This window comes from Gigantopelta aegis, chromosome 9 (assembly GCF_016097555.1).
Source record: "Gigantopelta aegis isolate Gae_Host chromosome 9, Gae_host_genome, whole genome shotgun sequence".
Lineage (NCBI taxonomy): Eukaryota > Metazoa > Mollusca > Gastropoda > Neomphalida > Peltospiridae > Gigantopelta > Gigantopelta aegis.
In genome coordinates this window covers 7,987,659-8,015,122 of record NC_054707.1, presented here as the reverse complement: position 1 = coordinate 8,015,122, position 27,464 = coordinate 7,987,659, and the positions used below count along the sequence as shown (strand labels likewise).

Below are 27,464 nucleotides of genomic sequence, written 5' to 3'. Positions count from 1 at the left end.
TGTACCATATACTGCTCATGCGCATTGGCACCGAAGGGTTACCGCATGCGCACGTTGACAAAAACAAGCAAGAACTCAAAATGGTCGTTCATTACGGAAATGGAGCAATTAAAAACAAACAAAAAACATTTATACTCAAGCCTTAGGGTTTAAAAATGAAAGCGATGGTAGGGGGTTGTTGTGTATGCTCTGACGAGCGTGGATGGGCCGAAAATCCTCTTGTTTATTGTGATGGACATGGTTGCAACGTAGCCGTTCACCAAGGTTTGCAAACGTGTTTTCGCATGCGATTTGTTGTCATTTTTAAAACATGTAATCATGCGTGGTGTGTGGATGTTTATAATTTCCATTATGTATTTTTTTAACAGCTTGTTATGGAATTGTTCAAGTACCCAATGGACCATGGTATTGTAGGAAATGTGAAAGTCAAGAGAGACAAGCTAGAGTGGTAAGTTAAACATTACCGACCTGTTATCGTTGACTTGTATTGTCGTTAGGCTGATTATGTTCATAGTATTACATATAAATTTAATTTGGCAAAAGTTCCTCCTATTCCCCTTTACAAATGTTTATATAAAAATATAGATTTTATGTTGTTATTATATTATGGTTGAGATAATGTTTCGTTCAAGAATACCAACATAAAGTAACTTCATATTTGATAATTCATCATCACCACATACATTCACTATGATTCAGTACCACAAAAGGGTTTGCAGTCAAAACGGCCCCATGATGAAACGGCCCTGAACATGTAAGTCAAAACGGCCAAAGAAAATGGTCAAAACGGCCCAAAGGAAAAGTCAAAACGGCCAAAAGAAATGGTCAAAACGGCCAATAAGTACTATCACGTTAAATTAATTCCCATTAGTAATAATTAGTAATCAATATAGCCTATATCACAGGCAGTTCAAAAAATATATATCAAAACAACGGAATCACTGGTAACAATTTATTAGCCTCAGGCCTTTCCCCAGGATTTTTTTAAGGCGCTTACATATATAGCATCATTATAACACAAAAATCAAGCCAAAAGAAGTGGGGTTGTGGGTTGAAAACAGTTAAGTGTTTGCCTTCAATCCATCAAATCATGTTGGAGTTGTTTTTGTGATTTTTTTTTTTTTTTTTGGAGGGGGGGGGGGGGGTGTTAAAACTTAAAAAAATAAATAACCCATCAATTCCCCACCCCCAACAATTTCATAATTTGCACCATGTTGTTGCTGTTGATTTCAGCGTCGTGTTAAATGCTTGTCACCTCACAGTTTAACAAATACATATCTAACATTATCTAACAAATATGATTATTGTAAACTAATTCAGTGTACGTTTAACTGCAATTTGTATAAATACTGCATGTTCATTTCCTGCGATCGTGATCTCAGTGTCCGTCGTGTCCATTTGGTTTAACGTGAAGCGCACAAACCAGTGTAGCGAACGTTTTGTTTTCGCTCGGTCTGGCTGAACTCAGCCCTTGGGATAGCCGACATGTCTTTCGGCCCTGAACTGGCATGTGTATTCAAATTGACATGCAGTATCGGTTTGTTTTTATTACTTTGGTTCAAAGACTTTACAAAATTAAAATAATGGTGACATGTTTTACTCAAGAATTTCACCTTCAAAGATGTTTATTCAATTAATAGGTATTTTCTTTGATTTGTCTTGATGCGTAATTCCCAAGCATACAGACATTATTACAACAAGCAGTTATCTGGCGGATTAGTAGTAGCCGATCACCTGTACCACATGACCAGCACAAGCCCGCCGACAATTAAAACGGTGCGATCAATGGACCTCAAAGTGAACATCTAAAGAATTGCAGAGATACCAAATGGAAGTGTGATAATGTGTGGTGAATGACGTTACGGATCACAGCTCCATGTTTTGTATACATGTTACAAATTAAGCCGACACGGTCCTGCAGTTAAGGCGCTTACCAGACATGAAGGCGCTTACTTGGCTGGCTAAGGGAGCACGGGCCGTGTCGGCTTATCGCTCTAGGGAAACCTCTGAGCCTACACAACGCAATATACTATTGTAATTAAGAACACTGAATTCAATCACAGAAAAGGGGGTGGGGGGAGGGTTAGTGGACCATCTAGGTTTTCCGGGTGAGTGCATATCGTCTGAACGAGTTCCTAGTGGTGCCGCTCACCCGGGGCCCACAACGGCCCTGTCCCCCAATATACTAATATAATTAAGACTACCAATTGACCTTGTATTTGAAAATACCGCCCCGCCCCCGGACGAGTGCATATCGCCGGGCGAGTTCCAAGTGGCGTGCCCGCCCCACAAGTTATTTTAATAAATAAAAGAAAAAACGGGGTAGTGGACCGTATAGACCCTCCGAGAGTGCATACGATAATAAAAATAATATACACACACAAAAAGCTCATTATACGTTCATTTTTTTTACATGCGAGTTCGTTTTCCATACAAGTTTTCCATTCATACGAGTTCACCGCATCCCCTCGGAGATGTGTTTGGAATGGTTATAATAATAACTATTCATGTTTCTCCAAAACTTACCTGTACTTAAAATCTACATATTAACACAGATGTACTAGTACACTAACCACATACGTAGATTTTAAACTCTTTGTTTATTCAAACATAAATAAGACACAGATAATATCCGTGTAGTGAGACCGTACTATAAAAACTGTCTTTGCACAGTTATCTTTCTTGACACTTGTGTAGATGAAATACATTTTTAAAGTATTATATCTAAGGCCGTCTTGACTTTTTCAAGGGCCATTATGAGTTTTTCACTTTGGCCGTTTTGACTTTTGTTAAGGGCCGTTTTGACTTTTTTAGGGCCGTTTTGACCAATTATTGTTAAGGCCGTTTAGTACTGGGACTGTTATGACTACGATCCCCACAAAAGGGGGTGAATGATGGTATAAACTCTGGCAAGACTTCCAAACGTTCCAGCATTCAGTTCATCCAGGCTTTTAGATTTAGGGTTAAGGTTAGTGATCGTATTACTATTAGTATTAGCATGCATGCTGGAACATTCTGTCTTCCCTAAACTCTTTCCACTCCATCTTGCAAATATATTGGAAAGAAATAATAACTTCTGGGTAGGACTTTCCTTTGGCCAAAGGAAAGTCCTTCCCAGTTTGTTGAGTATCGAGTTGTGATTCACTACATAATTTTAGAACATTTAAACAGTAGTTGCTAATCAATTTTCAACTGACTAGAAAAATCACTAATGACAATTTTGAAAACAAAATGTTCCATACATTTGCTATTGGTATCATTTCAATACCAGTTTACCATACCAAGCAAGTTTCAAAATACAGAAATGTTGGTATTGATAACAGCCATATTCCTGCCATTTTGTGTAACACTGTACATTTTTTTTTATCCGATGAGAATAAGAGTGTGTGGACTTCTCTCATATTTTCAACTAATATTTGTGCACACACACACCCCTCCCCCAATTTCTCTAAAACCATAATCATAATGCCATGTAGACCTACATGTAGGCTGTAGTCAGCTAAATGTAGGTCACTTTTACACACTGCACAATGTCTTATGTGATAAGGAATAAAGAGTAGATTCTATTACTCATTGAACAAATGTAGGGATGGTATAGGTTGATGATCATGGGTGGGGTGGTGGATGTATCTGGCATAGATTTTACTACTCATTGAACAAATGTAGGTTCTACTACTCATTGAACAAATGTAGGGATGGTATATGTTGATGATCATGAGTGGGGTGGGTGGGGTGTTGTGGTGGATGTATCTGGTATAGATTCTACTACTCATTGAACAAATGTAGGGATGGTATATGTTGATGATCATGAGTGGGTTGGGTTGGGTGGGGTGGTGGATGTATCTGGCATAGATTCTACTACTTAGTGGAAAAGTTCAATTCCGTGCAACATGCAAAAACAATACTAAAAAACTAAACAAATTAAAAAAAAGATTTTTACCAGGGTTTTTTTGTTCCTTAAATTTTCAAAAAATTAGGTGGCCTGGGCCTAGTTGGCCAATGCAACTAATACAGCTCTGCATGTACATTAGCCGAACAACTTAAAAGCCCATAGGGATATAGTATGGCGCAATAAACCAAACGTCTTTTACGGACTGGGTGGGATCTAGCTCAGTCGGTTGGGTACTCACCTGAGGTGCTTGCATCACAGGATCGAAACACTTCGGTGGTTCCATTCAACTGATTAGGGTTTTTTTCTCATTCCAACCAGTGCACCACAATTGCCATGGTATGTGCTTTCCTGTCTGTGGCAAAATGCATATAAAAGATCCCTTTCTGCATTATGAAAAATGTTTGACATCCAATAGCCGATGATTAATTAATCAATGTGCTCTAGTAGTGTCATTAAACAAAACAAACTTCTTCATTTACGGAATAGCAAGAACGCTTTTCTCCCAGAAGCACCAGCAGAAGCGCCTTTGTAAAGGAACTTTAACACAGAAAATCTGACATCCGAAATATAAACATTATGTTGGTATTATTGAACGAAATCTTGGGGCTCACACTGGAATTTTTTTTGGTTTAGCCAATTTTCAGAAATGTAGAGTATTTCTTTTAAAATCATTAAAATGTGATTAATTTGAGAAATAATTTATCAGCCAAAGTGAAAATTGTGTAGCCACTTTGTATAAAAATTATCAGTTGGCTAATTTGGCAATATACAGGGTGAGCCCTGAACTTAGACCCAACCTAAAACCAGGAGGCAATGTGCATGGAATTTAGAGTGAAACTGTAGGTGGGTTTTAACTCCGGCATGCATTTAAAGCCGGCTATATAAAAAATATCGCTCACTATCGGTGTAGGTGTCAATACCGAATACCGTACCCATACCGAGGTAAATCAACCCCAAAATACCAATACTGATTTGAAGTTTCAATACTGCCCAGCTCTCTATTAATTTGATTTAAGTTTTCTTTTCTGGATATTTTTTAATACATGTATATATATTTTTCATTTCTCAGAAATGTGAACTTTGTCCCCAAAAAGATGGTGCCTTGAAACGAACTGACACTGGAGGTTTGTATAGTCAAATAGATTTACAAGACTTCAGGGTTTGCATGCATCCTGAAAACCCTAGAAAGTGTTTTAAAATATTTTCTGCCTACACAGTCCTTACACATAAAAAAAATAATTTACTAGTAACTATACATAAATGTTTTTAAACGATTATTAAAATAAACAATAAGTTGTCTTGATAATCATGTCATGAGGTCAGCTCCCATTGGTCAGATGCTGAGCATACAACAGACAATAGTTTGAGTCGGATTATGTTGCTGAACATTATAAAAGTTTACAGTACGTGAAAAACTTATTTTGTAAAGCTTAAAGGTAGGGTCAACTCAAACAAGAGCCTTATGTGTTGGAAAGATGCATACCCGGACCACCAACACATACTGACACTTTAGCAAATAAAAAACACGTAATTTTAGAGTTAATAAAAAACCGATTATTCCTGCTAACTGGGGGCAGCCAGTTTGTTTTGTTTTTGTGACGTCCGGTTGGATAGCTTGGGGTGAAGTGACGTCAGCTCCTGACCATCTCTTGTATGTACAGTGTAAACAAAAGCAGTAACGGAACAAAATGGGGTTATTGTATTTTTCTCTGTTTAATAATCCAAAGGAAAAATGTACACTATTAGGCCTATTGATATGCTACGTTGTAGCAAAAACGACAACCCACGATACCCAAGTGATAATTTTCTTTTCTTTGGGACTACGTAATTGGTCAGTTCTATGGTTTTAGATGGAAAAGTCTACTTAATCAATAGTTTTACAGAACTATTTACAGTAATAAACCATGTCCATAACAATTTTAGGGGCGACAGGTAATATTCCACAATACCGGTATGTATTTTTGTGTCTAGACAGCGTCAATTAATTGGCTCGTCTGGTTACCAATCAAATACACACCTGCCAATCAGGAATCACAGGTAGAAGCAACTAACAGCATAGACCAATTAACTAAGAAAACACTCCGTGTATCATTTCAGTACGTAGGTTAATGCATGGGCAAAACATTGTTAATTGTTTTCGACTTATTGTGTAGCCACTTTGACAATGGTATTTTATTTTGTATTGAAAAATAATTTATATATAGTGCTAGATATACTTATTGCTGGCTTACTGGGATGTGTATTATTACAGAACATTGCAATGTATGACACTGTATCATCCCGCAAAAACCAGGTAGATTGTTTTTCTCTAGTTCTAAGGCTCATTCCTGACATGACGCGTTAAGTATTACGTAACCACCAGCTTGCCAGAGGGCGTACTCACTGAGATGGTACAAAATGGCTGCGCCCGTTATATGTAATAGGCGTCACATTTAACCGTTTTATTAATTAACTATATGATTATACGTGTTGATATTAAGCAATAATGTGCATTATATATCGTTGAATATGCATACCAGGCCAAATGCCTTAATTGTCCTCTCCTTTAAGAATTGGTAGCTTAATTTTTTCACTGGTACTGACAAATAATATCCTACTAATGGTGTAGTTAAAATAAAAAATTAAAACAAGTTTTTAAGTTTCACTGTTGAATATTTAGCCTCCAATACATTTAATTCATGATCCTTTTTTTGTGGGGGTGGGGCTTGCATTCAAAGCATGATATAAATCGACACATGGCTCGACATTAGTAACGGCACTGGCAGCAATTGTCATAGCTTTAGATTTGAATTCCCATATGTCATGGGTTTTAACAATGACAGTTTTTTGCTGCTGGATACAAATTATTGATAATTTCAGAGTTTTGTAAATTATGGTTTTACTTTATTTTAAACTTTCCAGTTAGTATCATGTGGTAATCACACTACAATTTACAAATGATACGGTTATGCCTGGATTTTAACAGATGTTGTCAAATGGGTCAGTTGATTCGGTTAGGTTTGCAAAGAACAAAAATCACTACATGTATACCTATGTTCTTCTATTTCAGTTTTCTGTTGGTGAAGATCAGTGTTTGTATTTTTCTCTTTTCAGGCTGGTGTCATGTTGTTTGTGCTTTGTTCATTCCCGAGGCTTGGTTTTCTAATGTGCAGACCATGGAGCCGATCGTACTCAAAAATGTTCCAGGAGATCGCTTTAATAAGGTGAGATAAAATAAACAGTACACAATTTCACCTGCATGACACCTAATAGCCGATGAATTTGTCGTGCTGGGGTGTTGTTAAACATTCATTTATTAATTTTGCACACTGTCTTTTTATTTAACTCTTGAATTTTAATATTGATGTTAATTATAAATCCATATATGCATTTACCCTAGTTTGACACCCAATAGCCAATGTATTTCTCATGCTGGGGTGTCATTATCCATTCATTCATTCATTGTCACCAATGATTGGTATTTGTGAAAATCATAAAATTCAAATTAAGTGTCTTTTTGATAATTACTTTACAGGCCCTATTCCAAAATAAGTTACAGGCCCTATTCCAAAATTAAAAAATTAGGGTGTTTTAAGGCCCAATGGAAACTAGTTGCAAAACTATTTGACTTTTAACTATAACTCTTCAAAATGTATATGGTTTGATATATATTTAGTGTTGTGTTTATTAATCTTTATTATTTGTGTCTGTATAGATTTGCTATATATGTGAGGAGCATGGGCGTGAGACGAGAGCCACGAGTGGATCTTGTATGACGTGTAACAAGAACGGATGTAAACAGAACTTTCATGTCACTTGGTAAGTCGGCAATTCCTCGCACACAATTTGTATAGTGGTATGCATGCTTTACACTAAACAGATTGTCTCTATTTTGGTCTCTGACCGGCCTCGGTGGCGTAGTGGTTAGGCCATCGGTCTACAGGCTGGTAGGTACTGGGTTCGGATCCCAGTCAAGGCATGGGATTTTTAATCCAGATACTGACTCCAAACCCTGAGTGAGTGCTCCGCAAGGCTCAATGGATAGGTGTAAACCACTTGCACCGACCAGTGATCCATAACTGGTTCAACAAAGGCCATGGTTTGTGCTATCCTGCCTGTGGGAAGCGCAAATAAAAGATCCCTTGCTGCCTGTCGTAAAAAGAGTAGCCTATGTGGCAACAGCGGGTTTCCTCTAAAAAATCTGTGTGGTCCTTAACCATATGTCTGACGCCGTATAACCGTAAATAAAATGTGTTGAGTGCGTCGTTAAATAAAACACTTCTTTCTTTTTTCTATTTTGGTCTCTGTTATTATAATGAAAGTTACCGTCACAGGTTCATCGACTAATATTGGAATTTACAATTAAATATTTCCCACCAAGATTTCTTCCTCTTTTTTTTTTTTCTCAGTAGATTAGTATATTTTGTTTACATGTCAGTTTGTTTGCCATGTGTTTGATGGCATATCTTCTGTTTAGCAGTACTGGATTTCCCTTCTCTCACTCACTAAACCAAGAAGATAAAGTTTGTTTTGTTTAACAACACCACTAGAGCACATTGATTTATTTATCATCATCTATTGGATGTCAAAACATATAGTCTTAGAAAGGAAGCCTGCTACATTTATCCATAAGTAGCAAGGGATCTTTTTATATGCACCATCCCACAGACAGGATTAATTAAACCAAGTGCCAAAATGAACCTTTCAGATACCAAATGACCATATTTTTAAAATGTATTAGGGTAATCAGATAATGTTTCCTTTCATTTATTCCAATGAATATGTGTGTGTCTTTTCAGTGCGCAAAGTCAAGGTTTACTCTGTGAAGAGGCGGGTAACTATGGCGACAATGTGAAATACTGTGGCTACTGTGTGTATCACTATAAGAAGTTGGTAAGCATTCTCAGTCATTCATTCATTCATTCACATTCTATAATGTACCTTTGATGTCAGTGTCATATCTGGGATTGATGTCTTAAACATTTCAAATTTTATCTTAATTTGGTAATCTATAAGAACCCCCACCCAGTTCTGACCAAAACAAATTTATTGAGTCAGCCGAGATGTATATGTTTTTAGGGTCCGACCAGTGGGATTATAGGTTTTGTCTCTTACCATGTCCCACATATAGTTTTCCAGTCGTCTTTTTGCAATTTCTCAAGATATTGAACTGAAATTTTGTGCATAGCTTTATCATATATAGTGTTACAGATCACGATGGACGTTCTTGGGGATTGGTCTATTTGTGACAGAGTTGTGGATTTATAATTAATTTCTTCATAGGTTTACCAAAACTAGCACTTCAGTCACATATCAAACTTGTTATTATTAAACTGTTTGTTTTAGTACTGATAGATTTATAATTAATTTCTTCATAGGTTTACCAAAACTAGCACTTCAGTCACATACAACTTGTTATTATTAAACTGTTTGTTTTAGTACTGATAGATTTATAATTAATTTCTTCATAGGTTTACCAAAACTAGCACTTCAGTCACATACAACTTGTTATTATTAAACTGTTTGTTTTAGTACTGATAGATTTATAATTAATTTCTTCATAGGTTTACCAAAACTAGCACTTCAGTCACATACAACTTGTTATTATTAAACTGTTTGTTTTAGTACTGATAGATTTATAATTAATTTCTTCATAGGTTTACCAAAACTAGCACTTCAGTCACATACAACTTGTTATTATTAAACTGTTTGTTTTAGTACTGATAGATTTATAATTAATTTCTTCATAGGTTTACCAAAACTAGCACTTCAGTCACATACAACTTGTTATTATTAAACTGTTTGTTTTAGTACTGATAGATTTATAATTAATTTCTTCATAGGTTTACCAAAACTAGCACTTCAGTCACATAGAACTTGTTATTATTAAACTGTTTGTTTTAGTACTGATAGATTTATAATTAATTTTTCTTTAGCACTTTTACTTATTAAACTTGTTATTATTAAACTGTTTGTTTTAGTACTGATAGATTTATAATTAATTTCTTCATAGGTTTACCAAAACTAGCACTTCAGTCACATACAACTTGTTATTATTAAACTGTTTGTTTTAGTACTGATAGATTTATAATTAATTTCTTCATAGGTTTACCAAAACTAGCACTTCAGTCACATACAACTTGTTATTATTAAACTGTTTGTTTTAGTACTGATAGATTTATAATTAATTTCTTCATAGGTTTACCAAAACTAGCACTTCAGTCACATAGAACTTGTTATTATTAAACTGTTTGTTTTAGTACTGATAGATTTATAATTAATTTCTTCATAGGTTTACCAAAACTAGCACTTCAGTCACATACAACTTGTTATTATTAAACTGTTTGTTTTAGTACTGATAGATTTATAATTAATTTCTTCATAGGTTTACCAAAACTAGCACTTCAGTCACATACAACTTGTTATTATTAAACTGTTTGTTTTAGTACTGATAGATTTATAATTAATTTCTTCATAGGTTTACCAAAACTAGCACTTCAGTCACATACAACTTGTTATTATTAAACTGTTTGTTTTAGTACTGATAGATTTATAATTAATTTCTTCATAGGTTTACCAAAACTAGCACTTCAGTCACATACAACTAGCACTTCAGTCACATTGTTATTATTAAACTGTTTGTTTTAGTACTGATAGATTTATAATTAATTTCTTCATAGGTTTACCAAAACTAGCACTTCAGTCACATACAACTTGTTATTATTAAACTGTTTGTTTTAGTACTGATAGATTTATAATTAATTTCTTCATAGGTTTACCAAAACTAGCACTTCAGTCACATACAACTTGTTATTATTAAACTGTTTGTTTTAGTACTGATAGATTTATAATTAATTTCTTCATAGGTTTACCAAAACTAGCACTTCAGTCACATAGAACTTGTTATTATTAAACTGTTTGTTTTAGTACTGATAGATTTATAATTAATTTCTTCATAGGTTTACCAAAACTAGCACTTCAGTCACATACAACTTGTTATTATTAAACTGTTTGTTTTAGTACTGATAGATTTATAATTAATTTCTTCATAGGTTTACCAAAACTAGCACTTCAGTCACATACAACTTGTTATTATTAAACTGTTTGTTTTAGTACTGATAGATTTATAATTAATTAATTTCTTCATAGGTTTACCAAAACTAGCACTTCAGTCACATAGAACTTGTTATTATTAAACTGTTTGTTTTAGTACTGATAGATTTATAATTAATTTCTTCATAGGTTTACCAAAACTAGCACTTCAGTCACATAGAACTTGTTATTATTAAACTGTTTGTTTTAGTACTGATAGATTTATAATTAATTTCTTCATAGGTTTACCAAAACTAGCACTTCAGTCACATAGAACTTGTTATTATTAAACTGTTTGTTTTAGTACTGATAGATTTATAATTAATTTCTTCATAGGTTTACCAAAACTAGCACTTCAGTTACATAGAACTTGTTATTATTAAACTGTTTGTTTTAGTACTGATAGATTTATAATTAATTTCTTCATAGGTTTACCAAAACTAGCACTTCAGTCACATAGAACTTGTTATTATTAAACTGTTTGTTTTAGTACTGATAGATTTATAATTAATTTCTTCATAGGTTTACCAAAACTAGCACTTCAGTTACATAGAACTTGTTATTATTAAACTGTTTGTTTTAGTACTGATAGATTTATAATTAATTTCTTCATAGGTTTACCAAAACTAGCACTTCAGTCACATACAACTTGTTATTATTAAACTGTTTGTTTTAGTACTGATAGATTTATAATTAATTTCTTCATAGGTTTACCAAAACTAGGACTTCAGTTACATAGAACTTGTTATTATTATGTTTTTGGGGGAGTTGAAAACATTTAAATTTAAATGCTTAATTTAGCACCTTTTTTTCGAAATACACAGGTACATTTTGTAGCCAGTTTGTATTTGACTAAACATATGAGTACTTGATTGTTGCTTCTTTGAGTCAGGGCTAGCTCTGCCACTCGCCAAATTTGCCAATTGCGAATTTTATTTTGATTTGGCGAAAAAATTCCATGTTCTAATTGATATTTTGTTGAAAAATAACGGTGGATTTTGCATATTTAAAGATAATTTGGCAAATGGGTTACTTACCCAGAGCTAGCCCTGTGAGTGCTGTTTTAATGTCCAAAATTGTTTCTTATGAATTGCTTTTAATACATATTTCCGTTAATTTTTTTTTTTTTACATTAGTTACATTATAAATTTTAAGATTTTTGTTCTTGTGTGTGATTTTTGTTTTTGTGTGTGATGTTGAGTTTTTGTTTTGTTTTTTTATGCATATTCAAATATGAATGTTGGCTAGTCATTCATCATGCATACATATATATATATACTAAATTTAAGTGTGTTTTAACAACACCACTAAAGCATATTGATTTATATATTATCTGCTGTTGTATGCCAAATATTTGATATTTCTAACTTCTAGTAGTCTTCAGAGGAAACCTGCTTACATTTTTGCATTAACAGACAGGTATCTTTTATATGTGTTTTCCAACAAAAAGGACAGCACATACCACTTCCTTTGATATACCATTTGCAGAGCATGGGATGGGTTGGGGAGGGCAATCGAAGAATGGGTGCACTGAGAGCTTTGATCTCACAATGTAAACATCTCAGGTGGGTGCTGTACTGATAACTAGATCCAGCCCCTGAACATATGTACCTGTATACACACACTTCTAATATGGATCTCTTTTTTATTTCTTTACGTACAGAATGTGAGGATGAAGAATTCCGATGTTATGGATCCCGCGTTTTGTGGTAGGAATAATCTTGGCTCGTGTGGGAGTCAGCCTGACAAGCCCCGCCCACAGATGACCTCTCCCCAGTCGACCCTGAATACCACTGCTAACTCAGACTCCTCCCTCAAGTCTCCCGACTTCGTTGGTTTCACAGAAGCCGACATTAAAAACCATGTGACAAACGGCTCAATGATGGAAATCAAATTCGATCCTGGGTTGATGACAACGTCAGTGTCAGTTGTATCAACAACAGCTACTTCGTCAACGTTATCCAGCATGTCGATTGCTGATCAGAAGTTAATCTACGATGCACGGTTCAAAGTTTCGGAGGCGAGTTCGGGAATGTTTTCTTCGTTTGAGAAATCTGCGAGTCCGCAGACGAGTGCTAGCGAACGGTCGAGTCCTGCCCATGAGGAGACGGCGGTGTTCCCTGCTTCTTTCGACAAGTTTGTCACTAATGGACCAACGACGTCGATGGAAGATGCTGCAACGTCAACCAATAAAACTAGTGACCAGGAACTGTATGGCCCCAAGAGACAGAGATCGAGGTATGCGTGCTGACATGACTAACTATCAAAACAGCAGAACTGTTTATCAAGACTGGGAACATTTTGTTTTTTAATTTTGATTATCAACATTTGCTTATCAGTTGAAAATCAAGTAGCAACTACTGTTAAGAATTTGTCTCAAACAGCATTTAAAAAAAAATTGCCATGGGTGAAATCAATAGCAATTTGATCCTGCCTATATGGCAATTTTTTTTTTAAAGTGTCTTTTGCTGTAAATAAACATGTTTGAAAGGTTATTTTGCTGTATGTAGACATTGCAAATGTTGAATATTGGCAGATAATGTACGCCAGGTGTATACATTTTGCCGTTGTTGAGCAGTTTTACTGATGGCACAATAGTGCTGTCAGTGATCCTCTCTACCTGCGGCAATTTATATCTCAGTGACGGCAATTGCCGTTCCTGTCTCCGTTAAATTATGTGATCAAAGTCATGTCGGCATGACAGTCAAGATAGTGTTGGGAACAGGCATTTAATCACCGGTTATAATTGTTTTGCACCAACTAGTTTATTGATTATACAGTTTGTTAGAATGTATGTGAACTTAGGAAAGAGTTGACTCATTAGAAGTACGCTAGTGTTGTCATGTTCACCAGGATAGACCCTATAAATTAACTGAGTATATTTTCTTTATAAATGGTTTAGTGAATAACAGAAATATCAGTTGGTGATGAAAATACAGGACTAGCTGTGCCAATCACCAGATTCGTCAATTGCAAGATAATTTGGCGACATTTTCTAATCACCAGGAGCAAATCCTGAAATACTGTATTTTATCGAGACTAATGTTTGTGGCATGCAGTTCTCTGAAGGGTAGGGCTAAAAGCATGTGGCTGTTACATGTATATTCTTATGTCTAAAGCTGGGATGTTTGGTTATAGCTGCAGTTGTGCTCAGTGTAGCTGCCTTGTATTTGACGAGCATGATGAGTGTTTGATCAAAATAATAAACTGTTTCTGATGTATATTTATTTATTGGTTTTTCCAGATCTCAAGAGACGGTGGAGAAGAAGAAGGCGAAGCGAGGTAAACAGATGCAGGCGTCTGTAGGGAAGATGAAATCCAGCAAGGAGGGCTCGGGGAAAACAGTTCTCACGCTCGGGGCCAAGAAACACTCACAGAAGAGGAAGAACGGAACGTCGGGAAATTCAGTACAGTATGTCACATTGTCATAATTAACTTACAGATATTTATTTACAGTCATTTGCCAAATGACCTGGGTATTTGGTTTACCAAATGATGTTATTTCATTCCAAACAGTGCACCACAACCGGACAAAGGCCATGGTATGTGCTTTCCTGTCTGGGGGAAAGTGCATATAAAAGATCCCTTGCTTCATCAGGAAAAATGTAGCTTGTTTCCTTTGATGACTACGAGTCTGAATTACCAAATGTTTGATATCCAATGCCGATGATTAATTAATCAATGTGCTCCAGTGGTGTCGTTAAACAAAACAAACAAACTTTTACTAAATGATGATATTTCTGTTATTGTATAATGTACATAATGTGATGGCCCAGTCATTACATGACTGAAAATCCCATATTTTACAATATGACTATATAATTATAATATTTCAATCTTTAATGTGTTACTAAACAGTACAGTGACATACTGACTTTCGTGTATCAGCAATAATTTGTGCGTCTGTGTATACACCCGTATGTTTGTTATATGAGTCTGTGTGTATTAACAATGAAATTTTATTTTCCAGACCGCCGGGTTTGAGTAGTACCAGTGTGTTCGGAGGTTCCCCATATTTCCAGAGTCTGACTGCTCCTGGGCCAGTCTCACTTTCCACTCAGGGTGAGTCTAGTTTTATCTTGTTTTCAAAGGCATCCTGTACAGATTAAATATAATTGTTAATCCTTTTAAATCCTGTAGAATCATCGCACCTTTTGTCTACATTTTCCCATGACACCTGTATAAATACCGGTACATCAAAGGCCGTGGTATGTGCTATCCTGTCTATGGGATGGTGCATATAAAAGATCCCTTGTTGTTAATCGAAAAGAGTAGCCTATGAAGTGGAGACAGCGGGTTTCCTCGCTCAATATCAGTGTGGTCTTTAACCTTCTGACTACTGCAGGCGAGATATCTCGCCCGATGTCACGTCACTCGATATACTGTACACTGTATACAGTGCATTCCCCAATTCATATTTCCCGCCGTTTTGCACACGACACTCACCGAAAACGGAAATATAATTAAAAGAAAAAAGAGGTTTTTTCAAAATGGTGGCTTTTGTTTTTATTTTTGTCAATTGAAAATACCTTGAAATTTTTAGTTCATAAAGTGGTTTTCGGCAAGTATTTTCGCTTTACAATAATGGCGGCACGTCGCGGTCATTTTCAGGGATCGATAGCTGATTGTGACAGCTAATTTGATAATAAATTTGATCGTTTTACCAACAACGAAAATTACCATATATTGCAATATGAATCTTAGTTCGGGTTTAAAAAAAAATTCTCATCAGAAAACCACTGTTATCGGGAATAATGGACATAAATACTGGACAGCTGGCCACAAATGCCCATAAGTAAACGCAACTTTTTCGATTTTTTGCCTAATTTTAATCACCATTAGCCGATCTAAAATAATAAAAATTACAAAAAAAGACACAAAAATAATACTTACCGATTAATATATGAACTTTATTTCATGTTTTTATAAAACATTTAAGTGAATATATGTGAGTAAAAATTATAAACTTGTACCCACTCAACGTGGTTTTTGTTAAAAATTAATCCAGTAGTCTAAAGGTTAACCATATGTCCGACGCCATATAACCGTAAATAAAATGTGTTGAGTGTCATTAAATAAAACATTTCCTTCCTATATAAATAGCCTGATATTGCACTGTAAAACATTCTTTTGACCTCAGTGGAGAGATTCGTCTGACACCCCACCCCTCCATTCATCTTAAGTGTTGTGAGATAGTACTGCATTGGGTAATAATGTAGTGATTTCCTATTCCAGCCAGTGCTAATGGCTGTGGTATGTCCTGTCCTTGTTGAATATCCCTGTTTCAAAGTCATAAAAGAACCAGTGATGGCTTCAATTGTAATGAGGCTAGATATAGCCTAGTGGTAAAGCTCTTGCCTGAAGCACAATCAGTCTGGAATCGGTACCCATCGGCCCAATAAGTTTTTTCTCATTCCAGCCAGTGCTCCTCGACTGGTCTAATAAAGTCTGTATGGCATGATACATATAAAAGAATCCTTGCTGCTAACCAAAAAGAGTAGCCCATGGAACAGGTTTCCTGTCCCATCTGTGTGGTCCATGACCATATGTCTGCTGCCATACAATCGTAGATGAAAATATAGACACACTTTCCTCTCTCACAGTTGCTGTATGATATTTAACAGCTGTATTACACAACTTGTGACACTCATTTATTCCAGTTTGTTTTGTCATGGTTTGTTGTTCCAGGTTCGACGATGACGGCGTCATCACGGCTAGTGACGTGTGCTGGTGACGCGAGTAGCACCGCAGACTCGCTCGATATGGTGAACGGTATCACGGGCTTCGTGAGTCCACCAAAGATCTTTCCGTCTCAACAGAAGTCACCTGATCCTTCAGGGTAGGAACACGGAGCCATTTATACGCTAACCAAGTCTGTGTTAATATGGGGGTGGGATATAGCTCAGTTGATAGAGCACTGGAATGAAGTGCTTGAGTAGTAGGATGCAGTTCCCTTGGTGGACCCATTCGCAGATTGGGATCTTTCTTGTCCTTTCCAGTTCCACGTGACTGGTATATCAAAGGCCTTCTTTAGGAAAGTGCATATGAAAGATCCCTTACTGTTGATGGAAAAATATAGCGGGTTTCCTCTGAAGACTACAAGTCAGAATGACCAAATGTTTGTCATCCAACTGTCGATGATTAACATATGATTAGTGTGCTCTAGTGGTGTCATTAAACAAAGCAAACTTTTCTGTGTCATTTAAAGCTGCACACCCTAGTTCCATCCAGCGAAAATAAATTATAATTTGGTTAATCTACAAACCTGTAACACACTTAGATCACGTTTTTATCAAATGGAGTGAAAAAGCAGGTTTTATATCGATAAATACCATGGGAATCCCCATCTCCCAATTGCTTGAAATAATTTTGAAAGTTAGTATTTTGATGTCACCGGTAGAAGCACAACAATGCCTACGTCACGACAAATTTCACAGACTTGGGGTGCGTTCGTTTCACCTCTCCTGGACATGTTCCAACTGTTCTGTCCTGGTTGTATCCCCTCTCCAGATATCGTAAGACTTAGCAAAATTATTGGTTTTAAGGGTTTGTAACATTTTGTATTGAGACACTTAATTGTCTGAACTTTATTGTTACTGAAAATGTTCACGAACTGTGAAGAAAAATCTCACAAATGAACAACAACAAATCGGATGTTCATTGCGCGAACCGTGCACGAGAAAACAAACCGAACCAAAATGATAACGGTCACGTGATATACCAACGTCTGTGACATTAAAAATAGACTGGACCTCGCTTGCTTAACGGTTTTTTCTCGACAACACGTTTTGTGAAAAAATGCAAAAAATGCATTTCGTGGTTTTACAAACATCAGGATTACCAAAAAGCACTTCAGGTGAATGGAAATGTGTATTCTAAATAATAAAATGTAAGTAAAGTGCAATTTTATTTGTGAAAAATGGGGTTTAATAGCAAAAAATAATGCCGTAATGGTTAACAAATAAACATAACTAGGGTGTGTCCCTTTAAGACAAGTATCAATTGATTACAGGTTACCACTTCATAGTATATTATTTTATTCATTATACAGTTTTGGAATTTTAAAAAGCTTTTATTAAAAATTAAAAATCTAATTATGACTGTATTTTTACACCTAACATAAAAATTGCATATTGACTTGAATCTTCTATTAGCTTTTTTCCTAACTTTAGCTGGTATGTTTTTGTGTGCTGGGGGTGGGTTGGCACTATATCGGGGCACAATATTTCACAAGAACCGTTCTTCTGTTCACGTGTCGGTTACGCAACTTTAAAATCATGTGAACCGCCAATTGGTGAAGTAGTGAACAACTAATTTCTAAAATTAAAAGTACCCTATCAGAAGTCAGATTGAAAATAGTTTATTTTTTTAATACATTTGAATCACCATTGTAGCACAGAACCGTAGCACAGAACCGTAATTTAAGTGTTTTACAATTAGGTAAGTCTTAACTCATCGGTTACTAGAACTATATTCCCGTAACTGGACAATCAGTTACCTAAGATTTGAAAATATTTTCCCCTGCTACATTCATTCTGTTCATGTCTTTGCTTCTACTTGAAATATATTGTCACACTAGATGAGCTACCAATATTCAGATTTAAATAAGATCTCCTGGTCACAATTGCTCAGTTGGTTCACAATGACTATGCTGGCCGAATGGGAACTAGTATTCTTGGAGATTATGAAGATTGCTATATTAACACAGAAAATAATTTGATAACTAAGTAAGTGAGCACTAAGACACGTAAACTTGTAACCCTATATACACGAGTCATTGATTACAGATAGTTCTGATTACAGCTTGATTTCTGTTTTTATTGATTTGTTTCATTGTTGATGTGTGTTTCTGTCCAGGTTTCCACAATCCATGGAGCAGCTGTTGGAGAGGCAATGGGAGCAGGGATCACAATTTCTCATGGAGCAGGGCCAACATTTTGACAGTGAGTGTCACTTTATATTAACCTTATACAAAAATAATAAGCACCATTATAACGGTGAATGTGTCACGTTATATTAACCCTATACAAAATAGCATCATTATAATGGTGAATGTGTCATGTTAACCCTATACAAAATAGCACCATTATAATGGTGAATGTGACATGTTAACCCTATACAAAATAGCACCATTATAATGGTGAATGTGTCATTATGTTAACCCTATACAAAATAGCACCATTATAATGGTGAATGTGTCATTATATTAACCCTATACAAAATAGCACCATTATAACGGTGAATGTGTCATTATATTAACCCTATACAAAATAGCACCATTATAACGGTGAATGTGTCATTATGTTAACCCTATACAAAATAGCACCATTATAACGGTGAATGTGTCATTATGTTAACCCTATACAAAATAGCACCATTATAACGGTGAATGTGTCATTATGTTAACCCTATACAAAATAGCACCATTATAACGGTGAATGTGTCATTATGTTAACCCTATACAAAATAGCACCATTATAACGGTGAATGTGTCATTATATTAACTCTATACAAAATAAGCACCATTATAACCGTGAATGTGACATTATATTAATCCTATACAAAATAGCACCATTATAACGGTGAATGTGACATGTTAACCATATACAAAATAGCACCATTATAACGGTGAATGTGTCATTATATTAACTCTATACAAAATAGCACCATTATAACGGTTAATGTGTCATTATATTAACTCTATACAAAATAGCACCATTATAACGGTGAATGTGTCATTATATTAACCCTATACAAAATAGCACCATTATAACGGTGAATGTGTCATTATATTAACTCTATACAAAATAGCACCATTATAACCGTGAATGTGACATTATATTAATCCTATACAAAATAGCACCATTATAACGGTGAATGTGTCATATTAACTATACAAAATAGCACCATTATAACCGTGAATGTTACATTATATTAACCTTTTACATGTCAAATTAGCAACATTTCAACACTTAATTGTCACACTATATAATTACTATATTTACCAAGAAAATTAATTTCCTCTACACTGTTTATACTGTCGAAATTATGTGCTGTTTATAAATTCACTGTATTAACTTTATCCAAATTGCTATATTTTAGTAGCTAAAAAAATACAATGGCTATTGGGTGTCAAACACAGGTAAATCACCGTATACAAATACAAAATAAACTACTTCGACCCGTCCTAAATCTGTGTGTGGTTATGAAAGACAATAAATTGTTCTTGGACCCGTCCTAAATCTGTGTGTGGTTATGAAAGACAATAAATTGTTCTTCGACCTGTCCTAAATCTGTGAGTGGTTATGAAAGACAACAATAAATTGTTGCAGTTGCGTCGCTGCTGAACTGTCTGAACCAGCTAAAGTGTGAGAACCAGAAGTTGGAGGAGTACGTGAAGAACCTGACTGATCGCCGCGACCACCTGCTGACGGTGAACGCCCGACTCTCACTTCCCTTCTCCAATATGAACACCATCTCTGCATCCCTGCCAGACTCCACAGAACACAAGGTTAGTAACCAGAGACAGGGTTTCTGTCACACTCCACAGAACACAAGGTTAGTAACCAGAGACAGGGTTTCTGTCACACTCCACAGAACACAAGGTTAGTAACCAGAAACAGAGTTTCTGTCACACTCCACAGAACACAAGGTTAATAACCAGAGACAGAGGTTCTGTCACACTCCACAGAACACAAGGTCAGTGGTGCCCTAACAATCAGTTATAATAGCAAAATGTATGAGTAACATTTAGGTGATGTGATAGTTGTTTTGAAATCCCATCACAGGGATCTCACTGACCCTCGAAAAGTGTCTTTTGAAGCATGGAACTTGAACAGGACTCTTATTTTTTTAGTTTTATCTTAAAATCCTATTATGGGACTCCCCAAATTGCACAAGAAAGCTCAAATGACCCCCAGTGGAGACAGTCCAGTGAGAACCCCGCCATCATCAGTCAGCCCATGCATTTTTCACCCAAACAGCCATGTGCAAAGTATCTTCACTTAGCTTGTATTCACAGTATGCATTATTCTAAGTATGTAGAACACTATTTTTAGAAAAAAAATTAGAGACTCCATAATGGTTCCTACACATATCTTAGTGACGTTCCAACTTTTGGAAAAATACACACATTGGTATTTTATATTTATGGCGTACGGTCCAATTGTTGTAGATTTGATTTGAGTATTTTTGTTTGAGGCTTAGCCGAGTTGACAGTAAAAAGTAATTACTGCTTCACATAATGACACACCTAATGTTGTTTTCTTTGCAGGACTCTGGGTGCCCTAGTTTAAGTCCAGCAAATCCCGACAGTGTTGCCAGCTCAGCAGGTAGGTCAAGGATTTACGGGTCCACATCTCTGTATGTCTTCTAATTCTGTCAAGCAAACTGATTTCCAAGAGGGTGTGTTTGCAACACTTGTATTTTGAATGATTGTTATTCACTTGGTGCTTTTGAATAGGGATGGGGTTATTAGTCCCAACCTGAGGGGACTAGAGGTTTTGTCTCCTTTAGCTGTCTGTTTATCATACATATAGTTTTCTATAGTTTTACAGATCATGTTTAAGGTGTAGGCCCTTTCCCAGTGGTAAAGCACTCGTTTGATGTACAGTCGGTCTAGGCTATTTCTCGTTCCAGCCAGTGCACCACGACTAGTATATCATAGGCAGTGGCATGTGCTATCCTATCTGTGGGATGGTGCATATAAAAGATTCTTTGCTACTGATGGAAAAATGTAGCAGGTTTCCTCTCTAATACTCTGTGTAAAAATGAGCAAATGTTTAACATCCAACAGCCAGTGATTAATAAATCAATGTGCTCTAGTGGTGTATTTAAACAAAACAGACTTTAATTTTAGATTAAGTATAACTTTTATTGGGAATTTTTGCTAGTTATAGCTCTTGAACGTAGGACATTTAGGGTGTATATTACCAAATCAAATCCCATAGACGACAATAGTAACATGTGGCTAAAACTCCTACCTGTAGCATATTAATCAACATAAACGCCACAGATATAAATACTATCGCCCCTCACCCTTAAAGTGAATTAGAAAAAATTGGGGGTCAAGCTGCTTATTTCTGAGATAACGGGTGGCATCTATGACTACCCTAGTTCCACACAAAGTTCTAGTGCTTTTTTTTTACAGGTACCCCATACATGTTTCAAGCACAGTGGTACTAGATGAAATAAAATTGCTTACACATGTACATTTTTTGCCCAGATGAATTTTTTTTTTTTACAATCAACACACTCACATTTATCACCAATCACAGGACTTCTCTATCAAAAGTTGGGTGCACCTTGAACTTTGACCCAGCCGGAAGTTATTAGTTTTAGTGCTACCTATAGCAGTACTCTGAGAAGGCTTGTATTTCAAAGATAAAAACATTTGTTTTTTGTTTTTTTACTTATTATTAATTTTGTTTTCTCTATTCAGAATCTGAATCTCCGAGTGTGGACACAAATTCCAAAATGTTAACCGATGGACCACTGCACACAGTCTCCGACACAGCCAGTTTAATTCGGGTATGATCCTAGATCTAATATCGCGTGCCAGCCAGTGCATCACGACTGGTATATCAAAGGCTGTGGTATGTGCTATCCTGTCTGTGGGATAGTGCTTATAAAAGACCCCTTGCTGCTAATAAAAAATATGTAGTGGGTTTCCTCTCTCAGACTATCAGAATAACCAAATGTCTGTCATCCAATAGCTGATGATTAATAATCAATGTGCTCCAGTGGTGATGTTAAACAAAAGAAACTTTTTTTTTTAAATTCTAAGATTTAACATATCTATTTTAATAGATGCATACAATATTGGACATGTTCACTTTAATTTGGGTAAATCATGATAATTTATTTTGTTAATTTGTGTGATTTTTAATAATACTTCGGTTCTGAGGAGAATACCTTCCTAAAATCAACTTTCGAAGTATATAGTCAGCTGTTTGTACACAGGAAATGGGGCTGACTTTAGAAGACAATTGGTTTACTGTAATCTGACCTGCTATTTCTGGCAGTGGACAGTAGTTATTTAGGTTTTTGGAATTGGAAGCCATTGTAACAAAATTTCAGGTAAGGGAGCCTCTATAATGATTAGTGGTGGGATTTATTTACATCAGGTGATGGGTCATACGGTCAAAGTTCATTCTGTTTTGGAGTTATTGTTAAGATTATCATTATCCTCTCAATTAATATTAAATATTTATTATGAGCTGCTATTATGGATGAGAACAGTTACACAAGAAGAAATATAATATAGCCTTCCTTCTTGCTGTTGATGTAAAAAATATCTGGGCTCCATTTTACAAAGTGATCTTGGCACTAAAATCACCTTTAGTCATAGTAGAATTTAGTGACTTAATATGGTTTTATCACTAAGATTCTTCGTAAACGGGCCCCTGGTCTGTCCATTATTTTGATCCTCTTCTCATATGTTTCAGGACCCCCAGTCTCAAGTGCTGTATTCCAGTGTTCCATCTTCGAACTCGCCATCATCTTTGTCATCTTTGTCATCGAATCCCCCGTTCACCTCCCAAACTCACACCAGCAGTGTTAGTGCTATCAGAGACTTACAGACCAAGGACAAGACGTGATAGACGAAACCGCCGTGTTGGCGCGTTTCACCCTTAGATCTGAACCCAACAGTGTTCTCAGAAATCCACAAATGAAATGTATCTTAGTACTGAAATTGGACACACAGTACAGAAATCTTCTGGAATCGAGCATCATAGTACTGAAATGAAATGTCACGCCAGAGTACTGAAATCAGGGATCCTTGTACTAAAATGAAATGTGATACCACAGTACGACAATCAAGAAGTGCTAAAATTACTGAAATCTGCTGAAATATAGCATCATAGCACTGAAATCTAGCATAGTACCGAAATGTAAGATCACATTACTGAAATCTAGCTTAGTTATGAAATCTAACATGGTACTGAAATCTAAGACCATGGTACTGAAATCTTGCATCAATAGTGTTGAAATCTAACGGTATTAATCATATCACTGCTGAAATGTATCATTTCAGCACTGAAATATTCTGTCCAGGTACTGATCTTTACTATCATGATACTGAAATTTATCATCGTAGTGCTGAAGTACCATTATAGTACCAGTTCTCGTCGTCAGATTGTAAAAACAGCCTGGCCTCTCCTGTTCCATTACCCCAGTATCAACAGTCCATCACTGTCCAATGAAACATACGAAGTGATCTTTTCCACCAATGTTATATACACCAGTTTCCAGATTTTGAAGTTAGACGTGATGTTGGTACAACTTGACAATACGACAACAAAGTTTTCATCAAAATACTATCTATGCCCACTGATTAGGGTCCTGGGCCCTGTCGCATGAAGCGATCTTAGCCCTAAGATCACCATAACTGCACAGCTAACATATGCACTTAAGGTGATCTTAGTGCTAAGATCGCTTTGTGGAACGGGGAACTGTTCAATGAAGCGATCTTAGCACTAAGATCACCTTAAGTGCATAACTACCTAATGCATTTACGGTAGTCTTTAGAGTTCAGATCGCTTTGTGGAAAAGGGGCACAGGACATTAAATCTGCTGTGTATGATACACACTTTGTCATATTGCAGGAAAAAAGAAATAATGTTTTTTCTCAAAATGACATTAAATGGATATATTGTGTTGTGCAAATAAACTCTTCATATGCGATTGCCTGCTCATCACATTATACAGACACGCATACCACTCTATAGTAAAGAGATAGAAATGTGTATCATAGCCTGCCCATCCCATTACAGACACCCATCCAAATAATTCGGCACCGACAATATGTGTCTATTGTGAATATATGCTGTTAATTGTGCTACTCTACCCATTACAACAGTATAGAAAGTTGTGTTACGCGTCCATTGTAAACATGTACCATGATTTGTCCTGTTTATCCCATTGTAGACTTCCATCCCAGTACATCAGTGCCAAGTCTTTTCCAAATTCTGCGTGTTCACTTTGTAAATTGCATCCTTTATTCTTGGTCTCGTACTATTCTTGAGACCTCTTTCATTATAAAGACAATCTTGGTCCAATGTTTTTCATGTATGGAATATATATATATATATTTTTGTCTCCTCACATTCTGATGATCTCCCTTCATTGTCACTATAATACTATCACAATGGAGTTTTTTTGTGTTCTTTTATTGTAATAAAATGTCCGAGCCTATCTCATTGCATTTTAGAATTTCCCCAGTTTTATTTATCATTTCAGATTGTAAAAATGTGTTCTGGTATATTCCATCTCATTTTACCTGTATCTAGAATGAGATGGGATTTACTAGATCATATTTTTACAATGTGAGATGACATATTCATTTGGTGAAATTCTAACAATATTAAAACAATTGTAAAAAATATGTTGTAGCTTATTGCATCCCATTATTCAAGTTTCACCCATTGTGTATACTATATATCATTTTAAAAATATCTTCTAGATCCAATCTGATCCCATTTACTGTTTCACCCATTGTGTATGTCATATTACATTGTGAAAATATGTTTTAGGTCCCATATGGTCTCGTGCTTGTAAAACCTTTTAGTACAGATTCGAGCCTAATAAGAGTGTTGAGACTTTTTACATCATTGCAACGCCATACAAATTGTATGTGTGACATCAGCAGAGATTGGAGTCTAAGACTGTAATGTTTTATAAGCACGGGCCCTGGTCCCATTTACAAATTTCATCCCTTGTGTGTGTGTGTCATATCACATTGTGAAAGTACACATTGTGTATGCCATCTCATACTGTTTAAACATGCTGCAGACAGTTTCATCACATTGTATTTCTTGTCCAAAACAAGTGCCCATTTGTTCTGTGTAAGGCTCTTAGAAATCTGGTTTCTTTCTCAGATGGTTGTCATTAAGTTAAAGGAATCATTTTTGTATTTGCAAGTTTGAGAAGCTTTGAGAGAAGTTTGTAACCATTTGGGTGATACATGAATGGAGTATGTGTATCTGGGATATGTGCGAGTGTGAAATCCTGTGCCTTGCTAGCATTTTAAAAGTACCATTATCATGATCTTGATCTTGGATCAGTAAACTGCCATCATCATCTTGGATCAGTAAACTACCATCGCCATCTTGGATCAGTAAACTACCATCGCCATTTTGAATCAGTAAACTTCCATCACCATCTTGGATCAGTAAACTACCATCGCCATCTTGGATCAGTAAACTACCATCGCCATCTTGGATCAGTAAACTTCCATCGCCATCTTGGATCAGTAAACTTCCATCGCCATCTTGCATCAGTAAACTACCATCACCATCTTGCATCAGTAAACTACCATCGTCATCTTGCATCAGTAAACTACCATCGCCATCTTGGATCAGTAAACTACCATCGCCATCTTGGGTCAGTAAACTACCATCATCATCTTGCATCGGTAAACTTTTGTCATCATCTTGCATCGGTAAACTTTTGTCATCATCTTGAGTCAGTTCCATCTCAGCTGTGTGGTGGGTCTAATCTCATTTTAAATCTGTTTGGTCGTATTCATCTAATTTATTCACTTGCTGATACAATCTTGTGACATATCTTGCTATTTCCTGATTGGTCATTACTAACTGACATTTGTTTAAGAGATTGACGAGGACCACTTGTTAAGAGTCCGAGCAGTCCATCCAAGTTGATTACACTATTGATGTATTGTTATAAACGGGTGAGAAATGTCTGCAAAATATACTGAACACCGGAAACAAAATCGAGATCAGAGTTAGGATTAGTTTGTAATTAAGACTAGGTTTACTTGATAACACTATTGATGTATTGTTATAAACGGGTGAGAAATGTCTGCAAAATATACTGAACACCGGAAACAAAATCGAGATCAGAGTTAGGATTAGTTTGTAATTAAGACTAGGTTTACTTGATAACACTATTGATGTATTGTTATAAACGGGTGAGAAATGTCTGCAAAATATACTGAACACCGGAAACAAAATCGAGATCAGAGTTAGGATTAGTTTGTAATTAAGACTAGGTTTACTTGATAACACTATTGATGTATTGTTATAAACGGGTGAGAAATGTCTGCAAAATATACTGAACACCGGAAACAAAATCGAGATCAGAGTTAGGATTAGTTTGTAATTAAGACTAGGTTTACTTGATAACACTATTGATGTATTGTTATAAACGGGTGAAAAATGTCTGCAAAATATACTGAACACCGGAAACAAAATCGAGATCAGAGTTAGGATTAGTTTGTAATTAGGACTAGGTTTACTTGATAACACTATTGATGTATTGTTATAAACGGGTGAGAAATGTCTGCAAAATATACTGAACATCGGAAACAAAATCGAGATCAGAGTTAGGATTAGTTTGTAATTAAGACTAGGTTTACTTGATAACACTATTGATGTATTGTTATAAACGGGTGAGAAATGTCTGCAAAATATACTGAACACCGGAAACAAAATCGAGATCAGAGTTAGGATTAGTTTGTAATTAGGACTAGGTTTACTTG

General features: G+C 35.8%; 1 protein-coding gene across 1 annotated transcript; it reads left to right on the top strand.

Moving 5' to 3' along the window:
- Positions 1 to 80: 80 nt before the first annotated feature.
- LOC121380809 (protein AF-17-like) lies at positions 81 to 23,564 on the top strand. Its single transcript, XM_041509790.1, has 15 exons — positions 81 to 264; positions 369 to 448; positions 4,962 to 5,016; positions 6,986 to 7,095; positions 7,587 to 7,690; positions 8,671 to 8,764; positions 12,627 to 13,201; positions 14,208 to 14,375; positions 14,934 to 15,025; positions 16,652 to 16,802; positions 18,821 to 18,906; positions 20,296 to 20,474; positions 21,237 to 21,294; positions 22,404 to 22,492; positions 23,410 to 23,564. Exons 1-15 carry the CDS (start codon positions 156 to 158, stop codon positions 23,560 to 23,562), a joined length of 2,103 nt encoding a protein of 700 aa, XP_041365724.1. The 5' UTR covers positions 81 to 155; the 3' UTR covers positions 23,563 to 23,564.
- The last annotated feature ends 3,900 nt before the right edge of the window (positions 23,565 to 27,464 follow it).

Bases quoted from the DNA above. Each gene is read 5' to 3' on its own strand.
- LOC121380809 (XM_041509790.1), top strand. From the start codon at position 156: ATGAAAGCGATGGTAGGGGGTTGTTGTGTATGCTCTGACGAGCGTGGA. The intron at 13,202-14,207 runs GTATGCGTGCTG...TGGTTTTTCCAG, and splicing joins CCCAAGAGACAGAGATCGAG to ATCTCAAGAGACGGTGGAGA. The intron at 18,907-20,295 runs GTGAGTGTCACT...AAATTGTTGCAG, and splicing joins GCAGGGCCAACATTTTGACA to TTGCGTCGCTGCTGAACTGT.